Source organism: Stegodyphus dumicola, chromosome 9 (assembly GCF_044657685.1).
Source record: "Stegodyphus dumicola isolate Sdum_Otavi_A_Nest chromosome 9, ASM4465768v1".
Taxonomy (NCBI): Eukaryota; Metazoa; Arthropoda; class Arachnida; order Araneae; family Eresidae; genus Stegodyphus; species Stegodyphus dumicola.
This window is the reverse complement of record NC_140776.1, coordinates 101,114,674-101,140,147: the sequence shown is the minus strand read 5'-3', so window position 1 is coordinate 101,140,147 and position 25,474 is coordinate 101,114,674. Positions and strand designations below refer to the sequence as shown.

Here is a 25,474-nt window from a genome sequence, read left to right as displayed (position 1 = left end):
CTAATGGGTGTTTTTATGTTTTTAATGACAGTTTGCATATGAGTTTTCGTAAATAAGAATCAAATACTTTTTCTCGTAGGAAGGCAGGCATATATTCTTCTACTAAAAACTATTTCTCGCATGTTGTCCTCTAACCGAAAAAAAAACCCCTTCGTTTTCATTTTTTGCAATAATAATATTGAGTTTAATTGCAATTGTATACATATATTTTATTTATTAGTAAAATTTTGTTTTCCAAAATACTTTTCCTATTTATTTTGCATTGCTAATATATATTAGCATTTGTATGCAATTTTTTTATTTTGTTTTATTAATGATATATACTCATTAATAAAACTAAACAATACTTATTAATAAAACTAAACAAAATAATTGCATCCAAGAATTCAACTTGCCAGATGCATTGATATGTAATGAACATAGAAAGGAGACAGTAAGTCTGTTGATCGCAAAGGCCAGTGATCTGTGAAACATCTACAAGAACGAAAGAAATCAGTGCATTGTATTACCACTAAAGGCTTATGCAGAAGCCCTTACCCTATGTGGAATACGCACATGCATTTCACGGACTGGGGTCTTGAAATATTAGATTGTCAGATATTTTTTTTTTTATGGCGAGCACTAGCCATTAGGGTTTTGGACATTACCAAGGCTAGAAGCAGGGGTTATTTTTTTATGGAGGTACATAGGCGGCCACCGTTACCTCCTACGAAGGCAGTTTATATCCATGCCATCTCCGGGATTCTAACCCAAGCCGTTCGCTATGGCAGTCAGAATCACTAACCACTTTCTCGACTGGGCGGCAACTCTCAGATATGGTCGAAATAATTCGAAATTTCGTCGAAATTCCAGAACAAGCATCGGCAACTTCATCAGACATGATCAGTGATTGTGTTAGTCTAGATATATACTGACAATAGAATGATATACCTGGAAAGGTTTTGTTTGATTTCTTACTTCCTTCTTAAAATGACTTCCGTATATTGAGATAATAGTGATGATATCACGGAATGTCATCAGTAAATGTTACCTTGTTATAAGAACAGAAATAAACATGCCAAAGGCGTACGATGTTGTAGGCTCTTGATATTGTCCCACATTGTGTGGTAGCTTTCCATTCTATAATAAAGACAAAATGAATTGTTTAGTGTTTAGATACTTATCATCTTATCTTCCACAAAAGCATAGATTCCATGATCCATAGTTCATTAATTAAAAGACTATATAATTCCATTGCACTGTATCCCCAGCTGATCAACTGAAGGACCTGTGGAAACCTATACAGCATTTTACAATAATTTTCTACAACATGGGGCAGGCAATGGTCGCCTGGAATTAAAGTTTTTTCTTTCTGAAAGTCTTCGGCAAAGATTGTAAAGATATCGCTGAATCTATACGCGATGTCATTGCAGCCATTGATTGTAAAACATGATATGATCATATCTTTTGCATCTTGATATGATCTCTTGCATAGCTGTCCACATACAGCTGAGCTTACGTAAGGTTCGTACAAGCTCTTCATCCTGATGTTTTATTAAATGTACGGTGTGTACCAACAAACGTGATTAAACCTGTTGCCTTCTCTGGTGACCGAGATCAAATTTCTACGCTTCTTCGACATCATGCATGGCAATGCTCTGAAGAGATGATAATGGTTTCCTTATCCTTTCTCAGCTTATCCTGCTCAGCAGGAATTATTTTCTCTTTTTTGTGCTTATTATATTGTAATTTAGAAGAAACAATCACTTTCTTAAATTTAAGAATATGTTACTATATATAGTATAGGTTGGTTAAAATAATGATCAATGAAGCAAAAGTATTTACTTATACTAATTAGTGTGTAACTATTTTAATTTAGAAAAGAAGCTCTTTGTTGCAATATAATATGCTATTATTGTACACTGCGTTTAAATCCCTTTGTATCTTTCAGCTGTGTATTACCATGAACAACATGGAATACGTCTTACAGACTCTTAGACCTCTTGAAGAAGAACTGGGCGTTGAACAAATAATAAAGGCGCTGAATTTAAACCAAGGTGGTTGTACAGCCAACCAGTGTCGCGAAACTATATATGATATGCTGAACAAATCTGAAGATGACGTTACGGGCAAAATATTTAGTATTATTTGCGGAATGGTTGAAAAGGTAATAGTTTACTCTACTTACATAATTCATATATTTTTTCTTTCACGAAAAGGTATCTAAAACTGATTAGATTGCTATATAGTAACATTCTAATTCATAAGTGAGTTTGAAAAGTCATTTTAAGCAAAATATTAACGAAAATTTAACCTTTATAGACTACTACTGCTTAATAAAAAAGAGCCGATTACCTAAAAGAGTAGTTAGAAATAAGGAAATATTTTGATAAGCTGAAGTAAGAATTTCCTTATTTAGGAAACCACGACATGGACTTCTTCGTATAGTCCTTGCTGTTTCCACGAAATGTTAATTATTTTCTCTAAATACAAAATTAGGTATCCTGAAAAAAAAAAAAAAAAAAAAAAAACTAAAGACGAAACAAGTTTAAAAATTTCTCGAATTCAGTGCAATCTCCAGAATCTTTCACATAATATTAATGATAAGAGGAAAATGATTTTTATTAAACGTTTTTAATTTTAAAACAAAATTTAAAATCTGCGTTTAAAAATATTTAATAACACAGTTTCTTTAAATGCACATGCATTTGTTAAGCAGGATGCATATCAAATTTAAAAATGAAGCACAGGTAATCCTCAACTTACAGCGAGTGCAATTCCAGCAATCCCGTTAGTAAGTGTTTATTAAGCCTCAGTCTTAAGTCGATTCTGACTTAAGACTGAGGCTTATTTTATTCTTGATATTTTTTATAATTGTTTATAAAACAGGCTTATATTTGGCATAAAATGAATTTAAAAATATATAAATTTCTATAATACTTATCAGCAATTTATTTTTGTTCTTACACAAGTACTACAGACATATGTATTTTATCAACTTAATGATTACTCTTTTTTTAAATAGTTAACATGAACATTAATCAGAAAATTCCTCAGTGTTATTTCTCCATTCCTTTATATCTTTCATCTATAATATCCAGCTGCTTCTTGAATTTGCTTTTCATCTTTGATAAAAAGATCAGTATGTTGATCCATATTTTCGACAGAGTTCACATAACCCATTTTGTAGTCACAGCAATGTTTTACCGGAGCACGTACAAAAACGTACTAGTCGTAAAATTATAAAATTTTGAATTTTAGATTTTAACATTCGTAAACACGATTCGATGTAAGTCGGGCCATCTTAAATCGAGGACTATCTGTACAAAATTTACAATTTTATATTCTTAATGTTTATTTACTTTAGCATAATTTAGTAAAATCTGTTTGAGCAAAATTCTATAGATTTTCTTAAATCTTTTAAATTCAAACGGATAATAAACGGCAACAGTTGCATTCATTTTTTCAAATGAATGCTTCTATTGAACATCAGAAATATTTTCAGGTTCAAAGTTATTTCTTATGTTATTCGCAAAGCTAAATTGCAACTCTGCTGCGCAATAAAATTATTGCATTATGATGGTGTTGGTATCCAATCAGGAAAGAAATAAAAATATTGAAAGGCAGTCTGAAGCATACTTTTGTCTGCCGGAACAATTAATGGCTTCTACGAGACAGTCCTCAAAGATCATGACATCGCAAAATAACGGCAGCTAAGCAAGATGATAGAGGTATCTGCCTTAGACCTATGCATGTTTTGGTCCAGAGATTCTTAAACTGGAGTCTGAATGTTTAGGCAATCGAGAATTAAGGATCAGGAGACCATGAGTATTTTCCAAACTCAGATTTAAGTTATTGCTTAAAGAAATTTGTCAAATCAAAAGGGCCTCACATTTCTGTTACATTCTGTTCATTTTTATGTTTTTGTTTGAAAATAATTTAATTCCGTTCTTCTAGTTACGCCCGGATATGAAGAAGTTTGTTTTTCATCTGGCTTGGGCTCCAGAGAAGTTGGACGCAGAAAGCGTAAGTGTCAAATTTTCAATTAGATTCGTACATATATGCAACAGATATTATTACATTTTCTAAATTTAGTTAAAAACTGCTTAAGTTTCTTTTTCACGGATAAATTAATTTTATCTGTGTCAATATACGAATTTTCTCTATAAAGATGCATGCACTCATTTATTAGTATTTCCGGCCAGAAAGTGTATTTTAATCATTACCTTATTTCAACTGGGGTGAAGTTTTCTAAATATAAGAAATGTATGTCTTAGGTTAGCTATATCAGTAAACAGACAAAAAAAAAAGCAGATAGAATGACAAAACTTAAAGTATTACAATAATACTTTTTTTGCTCAAAAGCAAGAGCTTTGGAAAGAAGAATAATGTTATAAGTGATAAGAACAACACTTGTAGCTTAAAGATGGCCAATAATTAACTTTAGCATATGTACTAACGTTTGTAGAAACTTGTTTAACACGGGTTGTTTTATAACGGAAAAGATGCCAGATCCCCTCCGTTTTTGCTTTCTAGGTTAGCTGCTATGGGTTTTGTATGAGATTCTACTGCACGCCGATCTTAACATTAATACAGTTTTCCATGAAACTAGTGTATATTACTTTGAATAATTACCTAAACGAACCATAATATTTCATTCTCAGGCATTTCATATAACCATCAATATGCTATTCAGCGTTTCATAAGGTATGTAATTGCAACAATCAGTGTTAGTCAGTTTAATGTGATGTACTGTCCATCATGTTAACGGAACTACTGACTGCTATAAATAGCCTAATTAAACTGGAGGTACTTATGAAGTAAGTTAATGCTTCGCGTCACACTAAGCTCTCCTATATAATGGTTATTTCCAACAGAGGCAATTAATAATAAATTGGTATATATTATAAGCAGTTCGCTTGTATGAAAGCTGTGGATGAAATAAACTGTTAAAGGTTAGTTTCTGGTTCCAGAAATAGGCTAAATCATTCAAAATTATTGCAACTAAATTATATCTTTCGGAATTTTTTCAAATATGTGAATGCGTAATGATTAAGGTTTACTGTAATTTGGGCATTGACATCGAGCCACCGAAGTCCGCCCGTTTGTATACGGAAACATGGAAAATACATCGCTTATTGTGATCAACGATTCGGCTAATATTATCAACGTATTATAGAATAATTTTAATTGAAATAAAAGATAAAGTATCCAAACAAAATTAAAATATGTTATAAAAATTGACAAGTGTCAGTAAAATGTCTCCCAGTAAGTCGCGAAACTGTTTGTTTTCGATATTAATCAATCATTTTCAATCATCAGAATTTTGAATCTCTATCGATATTGAGGGCGATAAGACCTAGGTCCTTCTTCAGAAGCAAAAACAGTTCTTCAAAGTTTCCTTCTTCCTAGGCGTAGGAAAAAAGTAATAAGAACCTGAAAATATCTACGCCAAATTACGGCTGCATTTTTGCCTAGTTTTAAATTTCACATTTACATGTTCTTTTCCCGTCAATGAGGCATGCCGTCTGAGTATTAATATTAGGTCAAATGATTTTCAGACATATTATAAAAATTCATAAGTACTCATTTATATGTTGCTTGTTGTAGTTATTTTAAATACGTTCAATTTCATTGCTGTTTTGAATGATATTTTCTCACTTGTTTAAATGTTATCAGAGTAGCTATAGACAAACTTATATCATATTAAACGGAGCCTATTGATGTATCAAGCGAAAAACATACTAGTGAAACAAAATGGTTATTTGGAAATAACATTTTAAAGGCCAATATCTTAATCCTATAAGCACACGAAATGAGATAAAGTTATACTCTAGTAAAAGAGCACGTTATCCAGAGTCTTTAGCTATCATTGTACGTTTCAGATCCTTTACCAGATGGGTGCATATGAAAAGTATTCTCGGTAGAATTTCATATCCACCTTTTTGATTTATTGATAAGGAGCATTTTTGCCCCGTGCTCTCTATTTTTCAGTTAAGCACCATAAGAAGTTTTACAGTATTTGGTAAGGAGTAAAGTAAGCATTTGTGCTCAGAGTAAAAGTATTCTGAAGAAAGCTACATCAAAATCCGATAAAGTTGTTGCAAATATACTCATTCCTAAAATACAGCTAGTCATTTTCAATTTAAATCATTCAAATATTTATAAAGATTTCTTCATCGTTTCTAATTAAGTAACTGTGCAATTTTGCGACATTTAATTTGAGATAAATATTTATCTCTGGCGTGTGTTAATACCTCGCAAACCTACGGATGTGTTTAAGAGTTAAAAATTATTTAAATATAGGCAATTTATATTTTGTATAAAATTACGCATTTGTTAATATTAGCAGATTCATGAGATAGTGTAGATAAATGCATAATTCCAGACGAAAAGTTTTCCTTATCTTTCATGCTTCGTTTTTGCATACAAGTAAAGGCTTCTATTTTATACAACATAATTATTAGCGCTGAATATTCAGATGCATCTCTTGAGAACGTGTACATTGTCGGCATAAAATGCACATATTTCAATAGATTATATCTCTCAAAATATTGTATCGTCTCATAGGGAATTTTTATCCATCCTTTTACTCATATAAGGATTGACAAAGGAAGTTTTACAATAAATTCTAGTTGAAATGTAAATTACAGTAATAACTGTGATTTTTAGCTTTTGATTTGAAAAATTCTTAAATATTGAAAACATTCTTAAAATATATTCAAAACTGAGGTCAGAAAATAATATTTGATGCTTTGATTTTATTACAGGCTATTCGGCCTTTATTGGAAAATCTCGATACTACATTGAGAAATCTCTACAACAACCTTTTGCAAGCTAACTTCGACAGACTGTTGGACATGATGTGGACAGTTCTGATGCATGAATTGATGGAAACAGCACAAAGTAACATTGGTGTATGTGGTGAGAATTTCACATTGCTGTTCTCTTAAATAACAGGTACTGTTGTGTTATCGGGACCGGATTCAGGTATCGAAAAACGGTAACGATTTGGCGAAAAATTCCAAGCATGAAAGTAATCGGCAAACTATTTACGATACGGGTTAAGTTAAAAAAAATCAGAAGGAAAATAACGTAACAGATATTCGAAAAATTAGAAATTTTTAATGTAAATTGAACAACTTCCCTAAACACTTCCCTGATATTTATTTCGCCAAAACGCGCTGCCCTATAACCTTTCAATAGTTGGCTTATGACAACCAGTAATAGGATCGAGAAAATTATGATTAACATAGAAATGTTCAAATCCGACCGGTGTTAATTCTTCAGTATTACACCTTTACAACAGTCTCAGTATATTATAGTGCTACCAACAATATTTTTTTCAATAACTTTTTCTGGAAAAATTCTTGTTGAGAGGTTAAATTCAGCAACTCTCAAACATTCTTTTGGTTTTCTTCCCAAATCCCGCCGTACACCAACTGGAGAAGAAGCATACGACTAACGTCGCTTTTCGACACGAAAACAACCTCAAGACTTTGCCATAATCACACACACACACGAAACAGACTTTCGTCAACTTCGATAATATTACCAGTGCCGCCTATTTTAACTAACGGTCTAAATATTAATGCATGGCCACAGATTTCCCTGGTATAACTGTTTCACTCAACAACAATGTAGTAATTCATATCAAGCTGATAGTAACAAAATTCAAGGAAATTAATTTTTAAACACCACGCATAAGTGAAACGAATTGCAGTTCAGAAACTGGTTCTCAATCCTTCAAACCAATTCTGAGAATACTATCCTTTTATTTTTCTTTCGGCATATCATATCTTCACATGTCCATTCCAGTGTTTTCTTCGAATTGAAGAAAATGAGCAATTTTATGGCTTTTCGTGCACTTTCTTTCAGAGTGAATAATTCCTCGTTCCTGAAGAAAATGTATAGAAAATGTTTCTCCATTACATAAGTCTCAAATTTTTATATCCATGGTAAATACAATAATAATAAAAACACAAGTTACCGATAATCTTTAGAATTTCAATTCTCGTTAACAAAACACAATCTTTTACTTTTTAAAAGAAGTAAAAAAGTACTTAAAGTCATTGTAACAACTTTTTAAAAGTACCTTTTGGCAACTTTCTGTGACAGAGCCTCTTGGTGAGTTTAGCAAAACATTTGGTCATGACTCCGATCCCGATAATAGAAGAGTACCAAATAACATTTTATTTCTAACAATGCATTTTCTGCGTGATTGAAAATGCATCTGGTAAATTTATTCATGTAGAAAATCTTGCAACAATTTATGCTTTCATAATTATCATAAAGACGTAATATACCTTGATCGGTCAAACTGTTAATTTCACAAAAAGACACAAAAAGTGATTTTGAAAACAGATTAACATCTAACTAAATGTAAAAAATATGAAAAGTAAAATAAAATCGAAAATTTAAGTGTTAAAAAATAATAATAAACGAGGGAAATGGCCGTAACCTGAGCAAATTTGCAAGACTGTAATTTCGAAGGTAGAAATTTCTTCCTCAGCTGCAGAAGTGAAGGAAAAAGAACATGCCACAGTGAGAACAACTAGGAGAAGTTTGTAATGTTCTAACTAAGCAATTGGAAGCAAACTCCTATCACCACCATCTATTGGCTGAAATTGAACACAATGCAACTTAAAAGCAAATTCTTGAGAAACTGAGAAAGAGGAATTATGATTAGTATCATTAAGCAGAACCAAAATATTTTAATGTATGCAAAACCTTTCTTGGAAATCTAATTCGCCAGCGAAAGATAGAGTTCGTATATCTGTTGATCAATCATATTTCCTAGAAACATTTCACATCGATAATAATTCTTTACCCATTTACGTTCACATTTTGTTCAGTAGATGATACTAGCAGCTTAATTTCCTTGCATTTAGATAGAACATCCTTCGTCTTCATTTCGTGTCATTTCGATAGAAAATTCTCCAATTTCTCTAGGCTGTTCTGTACCCGCAAGCAGCCGAACGTTGAAAACACTGAGCACTGGTAGTTTGACCTGGGTGCGATTCTAAGCGAACGAGTGGGCTGCATGAGGTCTTTTGTGGCTTTCCCCGTATGTAATGTGCATATGAACCATTTCGCTTTGAAAGTCATCCACGGAGGCTGTCCCTTTTTAGACAGATAGCCTTCGAATGCTTTTCCATAATCAAATAAACCAAACTCCCTGTTGTTTCCATCAAAGAACCTGTATTTTTCCAGTCACTTTTCGCTTCCATAACTGAAGAAGAAAGTAAATCTTCTAGACTATAGACCTGCAAATTTACTTGCATTACAGCGATTTCTGTTGTATATTATGATTTGTTTTAGTATTCAATTGAATTTTCCTTAAAGCATGTGCATATTAATTTTTGTTTATTTTAAAAATCTTCATTAACACATTCTATGTTTCCTGTAGATTTGCGTAATTTTCTTATTTCAGAAGTATGTTAAAAATCGGCAAAATATTTCTTATACAAAGTATAATACAAAATATATTCACAATGAAGCAAAATTCATTAGAAATATGTAAACTCTGACTTTATTAAATGTAAGAAATATTTATTAAAATATGTTTCTAATTTCATAGATATTTTAGAAAGTAACAAGTCAAATGCAAACGCTGAACGAAATGAAATGAAGTTAAAAGATGCGGTAATGATTACGTACTAAACAGTAGAAGGATTGCGTAATTCAAGTTATTCTGGATATTGTGATCTTGTAACACCCAATATTACATAAATGTTTTATGGTCAGCAGTTACTAAACTAAAATAAACAATAAAAGAGAGAAGTTCCAGTGGCGTATAAGCAAAGTTCGCAATAAATACGGGAAAAAAGCAGAGAATCTTATCTGGTAGATTTCAATTATGGTATTAATTAGAGAACATTCTATTATACAGCGTATTTGAAAATAATTACTCGACTAAATACACCTTGAATTGAAATTTTGGGGCAAGAGTAATCTTAGTTTGGCAGAGATTTTGAATAAACCTCTGTAGAGTCATGTGTTCTAGATTTTGAATAAAACTCTTCAGAGTTTTATTCAAATATCTAAATTAAAATTACTTTTTTTGTTAAGTTTTAAATTTCATATTGGTATGTTTCTCTTCCAGTTTGAGCTCTTGATCTCTCTCAGATCCATGCTGCCGTTTGAATGAATGAATCAAATAAAGTTAACCTTCAGATTATATCTTTGGAAAGATGACATTTTTTGATAAAAATACCATTATGTTTGAGATTTTGTCGAGCTTTTCAGCAAGCACGTTTTGTATTAATAAGTTGTTCTTTAGTCTATTTAAAACAAGTTACTTAAAATTTAAAATGGGTCTTGAAAACAACTTTCAAAATGAAATGATTTAATATAGTATACTCATCAGAAGCAAAAATGAAAATTTTATGGTTCGGAAAGAAATGAAATACGAAAGTACGAGTTTCTACGAGTAGGAATTTAAAATCCACCATTTTGCATAAAATGTGTATCTAAAATAAAATATGTCTTTTAGAAATCGGTCTTTCATAAAATATGACGAATTTCTGGTCGCTTAAGTCTGTGATAATATGAGCAGCAAGAGGTCTGATGGTTTTATCTTCTTAAAGAGTTTCATAGTTGAACACTTCAGAGTAATTGACACTTGTAAGTCACTTGAAATGGCCTTGCTGAAAAATTTATCATTATTTCCTTTTTATGCAGTACGCAGTTTCCTCAATCTTTAAATCTTTATGTAAGAGCGACATGTGAGACTTCTTTGTGCGAACAAGAAAGTCTGAATCCATCATTATATTGTGTAAAAATCATTATATATATGTAAAAATTTATTTACACAATGTGAAGCTGATGAATTTGATTTTTAACAGCAGAGTTCCAGTTAGAGGCAGTGTAACACAAAATAGATCGAATGCATGTAGTATAGGCTTTGTACAAAGGCTAAGGTTGGAATAACAGGAAGAAATCGGTTCATGATTTCAAGAGCTTTACTACGCAGACTAGTAATATGTAATATGTGGAGTCCAAGAAAGATTTCGGTTTAATAATGATTTTGAGGTAAATTGCTTTGTTTACTGTTAGGTACTGATTCCTTAAACAAATGTAAAGTTTTTTTATTTGATCGACGTTTTCTCATTTTTCTAAGTATGAGTAGTTGAAATTTACTGGTGATGATATTAACTCTCTATTTCTTACACCAGTCTATGGCGGAAGGGAGAAACCACCACCGTATTTATATCAAAATAAAGAGTGAAGCAAAGTGAAAACAAGCGGTAGCGCCGACTGTCCAAAAGACAGTAAACAACATGAAAAATTAAGATTTTGGAATTTTAAAAGCGACAGGAAGGACTAGATTGGAATTAATGTCATTATCTAAACGAGAAACTATTTTGTGAATATGAAAAGCTTCAATAAAATCCAATTCAGCGACTAATCCGCGTAACTATATCACGGAATCTTTGCCTAATCTTCGAAGATTATGCAGATGCTTCACAATGACGTAGAAAATTATAAGGAACAATCAAGTTTCTACCCGACAGTTTTAAACTGGAATTGCCTGCGCATGCGGAAATCGTGTGTAAGATACCTCAGGTGACCTAAAACGAAGAAAAAATAGACTAATAATAATCGACAAAAGGGTTGAAAGACAAAAGTCGGTACACTGCCTTAAGTTTTACTGGTACAAGAAAAACACTATCATAGAATAAAAGAAAAGATTTGGTCATCTAATACGGGTACGTTTGCTTCAGTTTAACAAACTACATTTGGCTTCTCATATGGTTTCTTCGAAAGAGGTTACTAACAATTTCTTAAAATAGCATGATTCATTACTTTGGCAGGGCTATTTTGAAATACTGTATATGTGCCAGTAAAATGCGGACCTGTCTGCCAAAAGTAAGTTTTATTACAACAATGATTCAATTTCAGTAATTAATATTACATATCGATATTCGTAATGCATTCTATCGTCTACGAAAGTAAAGGCAGGTAACCGTACTGTAGAAGAGGCATATGGGGCCATGATCCTATGACTACACGATACACATACAATACGCAGCATCATTATTTGCATGTAAGCTCAATACCTTCTCAGATGAAAGCCGCTCGACTGCAATATCGATTTGTTTAAGTAACGTTCGCTTGTTGATAACGAGACTTTCGCCTGATTAATTCAAATCCTGAAATCTGCTTTGAGGATCAAATGGAAAAACAAATATTAATTTAAATTTTATCTATACCTTCAATTATAACGTAACTGCCAATTTTTATTAAATTATAAGGTTATCCTCAAAATTAAATTTTATCTGTCCGTAAATATGGCAAGTGAACGTTATTTATAATAAATCTTTAAAATGTAACCGATTTATTTTATAGACATAAGAACTAAAAGTACAATTTTATTCAAAATGCTCCGAAGATAATGAACTTTATGAATTTTTAAATATATTTTTCTTAATTAACACGCAGTTCTCTAGGTGTAAGAGCTGAAAGTACAATTTTATTTAAAATGATCTGAAAACAATGGATTAAGGAGGCTCGTTCACCTTAAAACCTTTAAGATCTTCGACTGTGTTACTATTGCAAGAACTGGGATGACTTATTTGTTTTAAAAGAAATTATTTCCAACATTTTACAGCTCATTACATAATATAGCTGCTTTGGGAACTAGTAAACAGAAAGTTTGTGTTGCCACAAATATTTTTATAATTTAATCTGCTGTGTGACAAAATTTTTTATGCATTCACGTCATGTTTTCATCTTGCGCACTCATTTTAAAACATTTTGTTGCATAATATAATTCCATATTTAATATATAGCTTTTATAACATTTGAAAACTACTGTGAATCAAAAATCCTAAGAATTTCATGTTAAATTCCTATTTTATTTGGAGTTGAGTTTATAAAATGCATTTTATTAAAAAATATGTAATGCTTTCATTTATAAAATTTTTGAATATTAAAATATTCATCAGATTTTTTAGAAGATAGTGTCCATATAAAGAATTCCGTCAAATTTCAAGTGTGTACCATTAGCCAGTTTTAAAATATCATGCGCGCAAGGTGGAAACATGACTTGAACGCATAAAAAAATTGTCTCAAAGCAGATTAAAATATAAAAATATTTGTGGCAACACAAACTTTATGTTTACTAATTCCAAAACAGCTATATTATGTAGTGAGTTATAAAAAGTTGGTAGTAATTGCTTTTAAAAGAAATAAGTTGCCCCAATTCTTGCAACAATAACATACTGGAAGATCTTAAGGGTTTTAAGGTGTCCGAGCCCATTTGATTATTTTTTAAATATATCTGTCTGAATTAAAATAAAATCTTAATCCTTCATTAATTTATATGGCTCTAGTGTAGAATTGGGTGCTACTTCGATTAGCGACAATTTTTCTTAAGTTTTGGCCATGAAACTTCACTTCTGGTTACCATGATAGTTTTAACTTTGTTTTAGCTTCTTGATTTTATTTAAATGAAAATAGATTGATGTGTACATGGAAAAATTTAAGACAGTGCGCAATGCCTAGTTTGTGCAATTCTAGGATGCGTTTTTTAGTGAAAACAGATCGATGTGTACATGGATACAGAGTTTGTGAAATTCTTTGACTTCTTATTTTGGTTTTGTGTAGCGGTCATTTTGAAATTGTGCCTTCCTGGCGCCGATCTTGGCGTCAAAAAAGAATCGCCAAGAAACAAGGGGCACCCAATTGTAAACTATTACCATTTATATAATTTCAGATCTGGTTTTTAGTATTTAAGGTATTCTAAAAATGAATTAGTATCGAAATAATTCTGAATTAGAAAAAAAAAAAAAAGGGAGAAAAAATTAATAAAAGAAACTGAAATTTTTCATACCGTATTACGCCCAAAGGGGCGTTTTTGTTAACGTTTTGTGTGTTACCTTTATTTATTAAATATAATGTTCTTCGCACTTAAACCATAAAAATACAATTCAACAGCAACTTGGCAAAATAATTTTAAAAGACCATGTCTTAAGAATTTCCGATACACAGTCTTGAGCGCTGGAGATAAAAAGGTATTTTTTTTCGTACAGTGTTGCCAAGGTTAGCTTTGATATCGTTGAGTTTCTTAATCAAAACTCATAAATACCTTGAAAAGATGAAATAGATAGTAAAACAGATTCCAGATTTGGGCTTCCAGATGCCCATAATCGGGTGGAGACGTGCGTTATTCAAAATTTGATGGCCGTTGTTTTGTCACAGTGCGAGAAACGTGCATACATGTATGCAGATTGTTCATTATTTAATTTCTTGAAATATAATACAAGGCTCTAATATTTTACAAAAATTTAAAACACCATTCGCCGTGTATAGTGAATCAATGTAAAATGCCAAAACAAAATTAATAGCCCTTCTGGGCTAATGCCATTTAGGCTAATTACTTTAAAAATCTGTGTTCTGTTTCAAAGAAAGTCTAATTTTCTCAATGGATTAATAAAAAAGTGAAGTACTTTTCTCAAAGTTTAATATTATAATAGCGACTTTTGAAATTTTTAAAGACCTTTCTTTTGACTGGAACTCGGACACAAGATCTGCTTTCCATGCAAAGAAAAGCTCTATCATCTAGTTACCGAAGCTGATTAACAGCTTCTCTACCTGAAGTTGTGGCTGAAATATCGAAGGCTTTACTAGCGGCATTAATTGTAAACAAATGCAATCTGATGCTTCGTTTACTTATTGATACTTCCTTTAGAAAATTTTGATATTATATCATAAGGTTTTATTATAGTACCAGCTAACTAATTATTTTGGTAAATTGAAGTTGTAGTTATTTTACTGTATTACATATGAAATTAACAAAACTTTATATATTACAGAAAGAAAGATTGGCGTTTTTCGATCGACTATACTCTTCCTTAGCAATTCTTGTCGACTTCTTTCATGGTAGTGGTAAAGGTTTACCATTAGATTGCATTCAAAATGCTCCGTATCAGGTAAGCAAATAATTTACTCGCTTAGATTTAGATGAAGAAAGAATAGCAAGAAGGTTGATAATAGTGTACTTCTTCATTAAAACTATTACAGATTATTGATTTAGTTAGTCTACTCCAACTGTTATTGTATTTCTGTAGATTATTTTCAAGAAAGTGCAACTCAAAACTTTTGCTGTAAGGATTATTTCCATAGTAGAAAGCAAATGATAAATTGTCTGGGTATTTTGCTCTTTTAATTCGATAGAATAAATCTTAACAATATAATAACAAGAATACACCGTTAAGGAAATACCTGCACACACGAGATGCATTTTAAGATGATAAGCGGTGAAATAATTTTTGCTGTTATCATTTATCACGAAAATGTCTCAATTATTGTAAGTGTTATACGTATATCAAGGGAAATAAATTTTAATTTATTCCCTTAATATATATGATGTGGGAAATATACATTTGTCAGTAGTATTTCTCAGAGCAAAATTAAGTATGAAACAGCCTCTATTGTTTTGTAGGATCAAACAGAAAAATATATCCGTAATATTTAAATACAGAATAGTGTAGTTCTAGAATAAAAATGAGAAAATGTACTAGTGGTATTTAGATATAAATAATGAAGTGTAATATTCTTATGCTTTTTGATTTTTCGTAAATATTAGTTTTGTGTCTTATTAATTTTAACGGGGTTTTGTGATATATATTTATACAAAATATGTGTGTTTCTTAAAGGATGTAATGTTAACAAAAATAAGCAATATATTATATCTCCCCAAGCCCGCTAGAACTAAAACGACTGTCTCTCCAAAATGGGCTTCTAATGCTACAGAGAAAAAATTCAGTACCTCTATTTTTTTCCGGAAAATGTGCTTTGCGCGGTTAGAAGCGTAGTTTGAAAGGCCAACAAAACTCCTTTTAAAAAAATTTAAAACGTTTTAAAATTTTAATTACTTACAATAGGTTGTAATTGTATTTGCATCACTAAAAATAGGGGAATATTCCTCAATCATACTGAAAGTTTACGCATTTTTTCATACTGAAGTTACCATTGTAATAGAAGAACACGCGGAAGAAATAACTGCTAATTGCAGCTAATAATAGGCAATAAGAATCAGTGTCACGTGAAGCAATTTGCAATATCATAGTTTCGAAGGTAAAATAGAACCTTCTTCCTCGGCGAAAGGATTGAAAATGATGAGAAAGAAACATGCCTATGTAAGAAAAAAAGAATAATTCGACATTATTCTAGGTGAATGAAAGAAAACCCTAGCTCGTCTAATGACTAAAAATTGACCGAAAAACAACAAAGAATCAGTTCTTAAGCGGAAGAGGTTTTAAAAAGTTAAGAACAACTAGACCTCTTATAACTTAAAGAGTAATTAAATGTTTGAATACGTTACTAATAATTATATTTCTTAGCTATGTGCGACTATAAAAACCTTTCAGTTTTGATTAATGATCCAAATTCTAATCCCTCTTTACTTGACCACATTTTAAGGATCTGTTACTTATTGCTTCTTGTTCCCTTTTTGGTCAAAAGATGGCTCTAAAAACTTCGTTTTATATTCTTTAGCTGAAACGTTTTTGAAGTTTCTATATGCGTACCTACTCTTTCGTTCGTACTCATACTCATACTTCATACTCATGCGTACGTACCCTTCGGGCATGTGTTTCATTTTCATCGTTTTCATTTCCGCAGCTGAAAAAGTAGGTCATGTTAACTTTTTAAAGTATAACCCTAGAAATTTACTTACGTTACACTAATTTCTATTTCTTTCTATTAATATTGCTTTAACATTTAAAATTATCATTGTTTTCACATTTTCGTAGTAATAAAGATAACTTTAAATATATTTGTATCCGGGGTGCGGAAGACCTTACATGAATTCAAATATCACTTTTGATTTTTAACTAAAAATATTATTCTAGTAATGTAGTTCGTTTTTAGTGCGTTTCGAAACGATTACTATAGCATTTAATAACACATATTTTCCCCGAGAATGAAATAAGTTTTACAAAGTATTTTGATGAAAAAGTAAAATTTTACAAACTTTCAAAGATTTTCCTGTGAAAGACCTTTGACACTTCATCTCAAATTTTGTCACATTTACTCCTCATTTCTTATATTTATTTTTGTTTATATGTGAATATTCATTTCAAGGTAATAACGAGATTGCAGATCTTATCGAAATTTCACATTTTAATTTAATTTAGTGAACATTGTAGCCCATTTTAAGTTAACGTTGTTATTAATTTTGTTTTTATCTATTAATCAGCGTTATGTGAGTGACACACTAACTTAAATTACAAAATTTTCTTTTACCTTTTCGAATACTAATTTCCATTAACACATATTTAAATCTCTTTAAATATATTCTTCACCATGTTATTTATAGTAATATATACGTTAAATATTTCCAGGATCTTTTCCATATTCTAAAACTGCAGAAGTCTGAAACACTACATCTGATTGAACTTTACATCTTACAAAGATTAGAAGAACAGGTAATTAATTAATTTACGTTAAGTGCTTTTTCAGGATCTGGTTTTACGTTTAGACATATTTTAATATATGTCAATTTTCTTCCTCTTTTTCAGCAAAAATTAGATAAACCTACATATGGTATATTAACAATAAAAGCTTGTTACAATCCTACCGCTGAGAGTTTATATGTGGATAGTAAGTATTTCTTTGTATATATTAATAAAATTTAATTATTGAATGAAACATACCAAATGAACATAAGAAAGTTACGCGTAGCATGTAAAATATGTTCTAAAAGTTACAGATTTCCCGGAATTTATGATAAAATATAAGGTGTCCATACTCTATTCTTGTGAAATCTTGTGAGAAATAGTGCTGTAAACTTTTTGTGGTGGCACATATATCGAAGTTTTTCTCCACCATTTGTTTTGATTTAATATACAAATAATGTGAGGATTTGGGGAACCTAAAATATTTATGTCACAAGGATATTGAAACGGGATAGTCCGAAAGTGAATATTTGGTGTAGGATACTGTATGACAATATTTTAGGACCATTTTCCTTCAATGAAAAGCTGGAATTTACTTTAATACATTGATTAATTACATTTTCTTGCAGTTCGAGGACCGTTAACAAAAGGTAATTTTGTCGCATGTTGAAGTTGTGTAACTTATTACAAAAGCTTTGAACCTTGTTTGTGAAAGTGTGACCTATAGCAAACGTATAGTATGTTCGATCTCAACAAGTTGTTGAAGTTGTTCAGTGACTCTGTGGGCACCCTTTATTTTCTTCTTAAACATTTGTATTCGTTCTTTAAATACACTTGTAAGTGAAGTTTCACTAGAAAGGTTGAACTGAAGCATGGTATTTGAATGGCTATAGTTGTAGAACAATTGATCAATTATATCTCTAGACATTGGAAAAAATGTCAAAAATGCAAAGTGACCAGTGACATTTGACTATATAGCGCATTATAAATATATGTTTAAGATGATGGTAAGATTTTAAAACTTGGTTAATTGGCAATAATACTTCTAAATTATGCATGATGCTGAGCAGCGTGTCTCAAACTGCGTTCTGAAAAACCGTCTTAAAAAGTAACCGTAAAAAATGACAAAAACTGAGGTTAAAGAATAGCGAGCATCGTCTGCTGTTATGAATTTAACACAATTTAAAACAATTCTTAGGAAACATAAAACTAAATAAACTATATCAAGCCTAATAAAATTAATAATATCGCACGAAGCCAGATGAACGTTGGCAACGAATTACTACTGAAGAATTATATTATGTTGCCGACGAAATATACATGCAAAATATAAGCGAATTTTGGAGACGTATGTCAGAGGAATACCCGAGTTTTGCCGAAATAAACTTATCATATTTTACTTCTTTTTGACATAACGTATTTGTGCGAGGAAGTCTTCTTTTTGCAACAACGTATTTGTTTAAGGAAGTCGGTGAACATTAATAGTTGCATCTGGATTCGATTCTAGGCGAACGGGCTGGCTGCATAGGCATTTTCGTATTTTTCCTCATGTATATTGCGGATACGAGTTAGTTTCCGATAGAAAGTTTTCCTTGAAATTCCCTTTTCCCTTTAGCCAGAGCTCTCGCATGCTTTGCCCTATTCATATAAACAAAATCAAACCGAATATAAAGGCTGCGCAAGGACTCTTATGGACAAGTTGCAGTTGGCTTCATTTAAAAGCGTAAGAAATATCTTATATGTTACCAGAAAAGTAAAAACTCGCAGTATCGTATTTGAAATTAAATATACCAATCAGAAGAATAACAAAAAAAAATTAAGATGATTAGTATCAACTAATAGCCATACGGGACCTGCCGGGAGGTATTTCAAATATGGAGCTAAGTTTTACTTCACACACCTGTTACTAGTCTGAATCTGACATGATAATTACAATTATGCATTCAAAATTGATAAACAACATCGCAATTAAAAGAACTAAATATAACTCCTAGAAGGGATAAATATAAATTAATGTTACATAGTTTATCCACAATACAATTATATTTATTGACCCTATGACAATGTTTCCGAACTTCTGAAAAGAAATGTTTCCAGTTCCTAATGTTACAAAAAAATAACGCACAAAACTAATTAAATGAAACAAATAATATAAAAACAAATTAAATTATTTGTACTTTTTATAGACATTTTATCAAAGAGAACTGAACGAACTGAATGTATTTGACTCTTCTAATTACAATTTTAATTTCATGGAAAAATGTTAGGATAAATAATATATGAGATATGTATTTTTTACACTTTTAAATGAAACCAACTGCAACTTGTCCATAAGAGTCCTTGCGCGGCCTTTATATTCGGATTGATTTTGTTATGAATAGGGCAAAGCATGCGAGAACTATCTGCCTAAAGGGAAAAGGGAATTTCAAGGAAAACTTTCTATCGGAAACTAACTCGTATCCGCAATATACATGGGGAAAAATACGAAAATGTCTATGCAGCCGGCCCGTTTGCCTAGAATCGAATCCAGATCCAACTACTAGTGTTCAGCGAATTGAGTACTCGGCCGCTTGTGGGTCCCCTTATTTTCAGAACAACTGGTGATAGAGATATATTTCCATTTACAAAATGGTTTAAAATAAGGCACACATTCGTGTTTTAGCACTTTTGAAATTTTAAAAATTCAATTTTTTAAATTTACGATGTTTTGCTTTTACACATTCCTAAGGTATATATATATGTTTAGTAAATGTCAGTATTCATTTTAAAAAATAAGACACTAAAATCTTCTGTTCCCTCACAGCAAAAATTAACTTCGGTATTCAAGTTTAAATTTGAGGTTGTGGTTACTAAAAACTCAGATGCTATACATAAATTGAAGAGCGAAATTTCTAGTTTTGTATAAAATTATTAAAAATATACACATCATTATAATCACACTAGAGAAGGAAACCACTTCTACCGTGAATGGAGTAAAAGATGATTTTTGGTATGCAGAAGGTAGGGAAAAGATTTCATCATTTTTTTTTTTCAGTACAAGAAGGAGATGTTATTCGCAGAATCTTAGAATTAAATTAGTGTTCTAGAAAACACCGACGAGCTTTAGTATTGGCACATAGCTAACTCAAACATTATTTGTCTAAATTAGAAATTAAAAATTAATTACAATTTAAAATAGTTCAATAATTTTTTATATGATTATTAAATAGATGTATTAGATTATTAATTAGATTCACTAGATTATTAAATTTTTAAAGGAGATTTTATTCATAGAATATTATAGAAATCATGTTCTATACACTGGTAAGATTTCAGGTATTGGCACATAGTAAATTCGTAATATTATTTGCAGGGGTTAAGAATGAAAAATATTCCTACTCAAATGATTTTTTGTATGATTAGATTGTGAGTTTAAAGCAGTAAAAATGCATATGAATATTTAACATATTTTTAACATTTGAAATCTTACAAACTACTTGCGTGAAAATGCCTTTATTATAATAAATGTAGGCCCATTTGCGTCCGACTTGTAAAAGCCGCTGAACACTATTTGTTCGGGGAAGGGTTCGAGTCCTGGCGAACGAGCTGGCTACGTGGGCGTTTTCGTGGTTTTTCCCATGTGTACGTAGATACGAGCCAGTTTCCCTTAAAAAGACTTCCACGGAGCATCCCTTCCTTTCCGTGTAGTATCTAATGGCGGAGCACGTAATAAGTAAAACAAAATTATAACAAATGTGACAAAATTCAAAAATTAAAATATGCAACACATTTTGAAAAACAAAAGAATATGTCTGAATGACATTAAACGAAAAAACTCCAATTTCGAATTATCCCAATTTATATTTCACCTGAGCCTTTAAGGAATGCGATAGAGATTGTTAATCGATGTTGAAAAATAAAAAATCCAAAAATTTGAATTAAATATTTTAGTTAGTTTTTGTTTCACGGTAGTGCAATGTTTTGTGTTTACTTTTTAGAAAGAATATAAACGTTTACTAACTGATGCTAAGAAGACTAAGAGAGAGTAAAAAAGTTAGATTTCGTAGTGTTTGCAAAACTGATTTGTTTGTAAAGTTTGCAATTCGGTAATGTTTGCAAAACTTAAAATTTAAAACTACTGTACTATGTATGCTTCCATTATTTAAAGGAATTTTATGACTAAAAGTACATGTTTAGGACCAACACTCCCGTAGGTAACGGCCGAGAAAAGATCATGGAAATGTTAAGTTAAAACATTTAAGATCAGTTGAATGAGTCAGTGTGTTTTATTTGAGATTGTTTAATACTTTTATCAGTTTATGTGAAATGTTTAATTGTTTTACTTACTTTAAATTTTGCAGTTCTGAATGCTAGAGAACTTTTGCCTTTGGATCCAACTGGTAAGCACAGAGAACTCCTAATATAACTATATACGAATTATTTTCCTGCAAAACGTGATTTAAATACCTTTAAAAGGAGGGGTAATTTTAAAGGAATATACACATGAGACCTCAACGTCCATCGAAACAGAGGTTTTTAAATTTTATCGACTCAGAAAACTCAGAAAACGTCTATGTGGAACCCGTACCATCCTTAGAACAGTAAATGTCAAAACACCACTGAAAATATTTCAAATTTGCTTACATTTTTTTTTTACATTTCTTACATTTTAAAATAAAATCCAATTATAATTTCACTCATAAAAACAGATTTGTGTCATACGTTTTTAAGTAACTCTATCAATAGAAATAAGCAAATATTTTTAATTACCTATTTAGAATCTTGGTTCTGTGATTCTGATGATATTAAAGCATTCTTTCAAATTCTGATTTAGGCTTGCGGAACCTCTGTAGAAATGGTCTCAGACTCACATACATGTTCTAAGAACAGAGATATGTTCACATACATGTTCTAAGATAAACAGCCACATTTTGTATAATTAAAATGAAAATGAATACATATATCTATATATATATTATGTGATGTACCAGTTTTGTCAGGAAGAAATAGATTGAAGAATCATAAATGTAGTCGTAACTTAAATTATCAGACGATAAGTTTAAAAAACAGGATCCATTTATTATTGGTCAAGTGAAATAGCAGTTACAAAATCAGATATCCAGAGTTAATAAAAAAGAACTACTTATAACATTTTGTATGAAGTTTACTGCATCGTGACATTTAAGAAAAATCCCCGATATTCTTTTGCGAGTCCTTTTATAGCCTCTGAAAAGGCGGAGCTTCCAAGAAATGACGTCAGCCTCGTTAGCCAATCCAGTTTGCTTTAAATATTTCCAGAACATTCTATAACTGTACGTGTAGAAAAGGCGGGAAAAACAACTTGACTACGGGGCTGTGGATTTAATTCCACGTACTTTCAAATAAGAGAACGTCGCCATTAAAAATGAAAAGAACATACAGTTAGAATTTTAAGTGTATTCTTGACTATGGAATTTTATTATTACAAAATATATATGCAAATTTGCACTGCTTACACCAGTATGAATCCTGCTAAGCAACTAGGATTGATTCAAGGAAAGTATATATCAAAAATACCAACTTAATACGAAAAATCGGTAACGCCAGATTACTGAAGCGCCACCAGCTGCGGCTGGGGAAGAAAATTTACTAATCATGCGTACGGGTGGGAAATTCTCCAACCTTATGACAAAAGTATGTTTTAGCATACGCGCATGCAGTGACAAAGACAAATCCCAAATTTATTCATTCTATCTTTTTTTTCTTTCAGTAAGACTCTCTCAAGTATGATCAGTCCAAATTTCGAGGTCTCTAAAACTGTAAGAATAAATATTTACAACAGATGCATATCGTATTCGAGTATTTTCCATCCGAGCATTTTGACCTCAAGGTTCTGAAATTTTTTAAAGTATTTATGTAACTTCCCCCTTCCAAAAGACATTCTGAAGGAAAACTTCCTTAAATTTTAAATCAAATTCATCCATGCAGTTATTTTTTCCTCACAGTAATCGATTTGCTTGTGGTATTTGGGTGCAAGAGCCCTGACGATGAAGCAATAATAGTGAACAGCTTAAAAAAGGAGGGACATCTAATATTTCCAATGGCTCTGGGAAGATCATTGCACGTGCGAAGATAAATTGAAAGAGGAACGACGTGAATGACAAATTTTGACGAAATGCAAGTTGCACACTCGATGCAGACAGCCCTTCCAGAAGCATTAAATGATGTAACTGCCTTCTTCAAAAAGTTAAATTATTCGCATTATTTTTCCCTCTGAATTTTTGTACGAGAAAATTGGGGAAAAAGTGGGAAAATTACGTGCGGTAAATACTGGTATTTCAAATGTGTTCGCAAGACGAGTAAAATTGGTTCGAAGATCTCATGCGGCACGCGAGTCGTTAGTTTGAAACCACTTCTCTAGAGAAACTAGTTTGAACACAAAGTTGGTTAGAATACAGCTTCAAAACCGCTGATCCAAAATATTTTATTCGTCATGATTTCTTCAGTCATTTTAAGAATTTATAGCTATATAAACAGGATTCTCCTCCGAGCGTTTCATTCACGTTTTTCACATATAAAATTACGGTAAAAGTTGTCCTTATCGATTTTCATAGCATTTAAATTTAGTTTTAGGGCCTATTACGTTTCATGTATGCATTCAGATAAAACAAGTGCTCTTGAAATTATCAAGAATGTATTTTCAACAAGTTGAAATCCTACGCACTTGATTTTGTTTCTTACTATTGTATTAACAGCACAAATTCTTGATATTTGAAAGAAAGGAACTGAGATTAGAGTAAATGGATTTAAACAGTTGAAAATGTGATAAATGTAAACACATATATCAATCAATCTTACAAATCAGTCGACACATCTATCAATAAACATAATGTAAACACATACTAACTGTTTCATGAAAGAATTTTAGTTCGTTTTCGGTACAAATAATCCTTCTGCATTTCAAATTAGCCTGTAATTAATCAAAGACTGCCAATCCAAGGTTAATTTTGGATTAATTTTACATTTACGGCCGTCCGCTACTTTCAGATATTTGTTCCACGTAGAATTAGAGTTAAAGACTACTATCGACACCTCCAGACATCAAAAGCGCATGTTATCTGTATTATCTTTTCTACTTCCTACTCTAAATAAATTTAAGTTTGTAAGATGAACCTCATTAGCAAACGTATTGCTTCTATTTAATTACCTCTTGTCCTGATAAACTGTCCTTTTTACAATTTAACTTCACAGGTAAAAAATTAAAATTTACCTAAAAGGTTTTATGATTTGTAAAAAAAAAAATTGTCAATATTTGACAATTTCAGGAGTTCAACCGCTGAAACCCGTAAAACACAAAATCTATTTCATCTATCAACTCGACTTTAACTAATAGAGATTCCAACTCCGAGCTCTAAGCAATGCAGAGTACATTTCAACACCCACAGATTGGCTTACGTGTATATAGTATGGACTTTTAAGATTAGACAGTCATAATGGGTGCTTGCTTCAGTACTTTCTCTAAATTGCAACTTCTCTCCTTATTTAAATTAAAATTTGCAAAAAGTAATAAGTTAATTAAAATAAAATATATTATAAGCCCATTGTACGTAATAAATAATGGTAACCTTTCTCTTATTTGTTAAATTTGCATAAATAAAAATGTTTTCTATGTAAATAATAGTAAACTGCTTTATTTCTTACTACGGCCTGACACATAATAACGTTTCGATTTCGATAAATTTGGAGTGAAATTTCTAGAAATTATTTTCATCACGGGTTGTGGATGCTCATCTCTTTTTTTTATTAATTTTCAACTGTGAAAAAAAGCTGTTTACATTTAAATGTATTCCCAAACAAACAAAGCGATTATTCAAATTCAAAAATTCGTAACTGAGCTCACTGGAAGTGAAAATAATATAAACTCGATCTTCATATATAACTGAAATTTCGAAATCTTTGCAACACTGTATTTGCAATAATAATAATAATAATAATAATAATAATAATAATAATAATAATAATAATAATAATAATAATAATTGAAATACCTGCGCAAGCAGTATAAAATTCTTTCGGGGATCACCAAATTGAGACCGCTGGTTTATAGTGCTTATACAAATTAAAAAGAGTCA

General features: G+C 31.2%; 1 protein-coding gene across 1 annotated transcript in view; it reads left to right on the top strand.

Moving 5' to 3' along the window:
• Window positions 1-25,474, top strand: part of LOC118194764 (BAI1-associated protein 3-like) — a 282,557-nt gene that overhangs the window by 230,636 nt on the left and 26,447 nt on the right. The window contains exons 22-28 of the mRNA XM_085823822.1: window positions 1,931-2,146; window positions 3,937-4,005; window positions 6,750-6,896; window positions 14,799-14,915; window positions 17,331-17,414; window positions 17,508-17,589; window positions 21,725-21,763. Coding sequence (XP_085679948.1) covers window positions 1,931-2,146; window positions 3,937-4,005; window positions 6,750-6,896; window positions 14,799-14,915; window positions 17,331-17,414; window positions 17,508-17,589; window positions 21,725-21,763 — 754 coding nt within the window. The remainder of the gene's footprint in view (window positions 1-1,930; window positions 2,147-3,936; window positions 4,006-6,749; window positions 6,897-14,798; window positions 14,916-17,330; window positions 17,415-17,507; window positions 17,590-21,724; window positions 21,764-25,474) is intronic.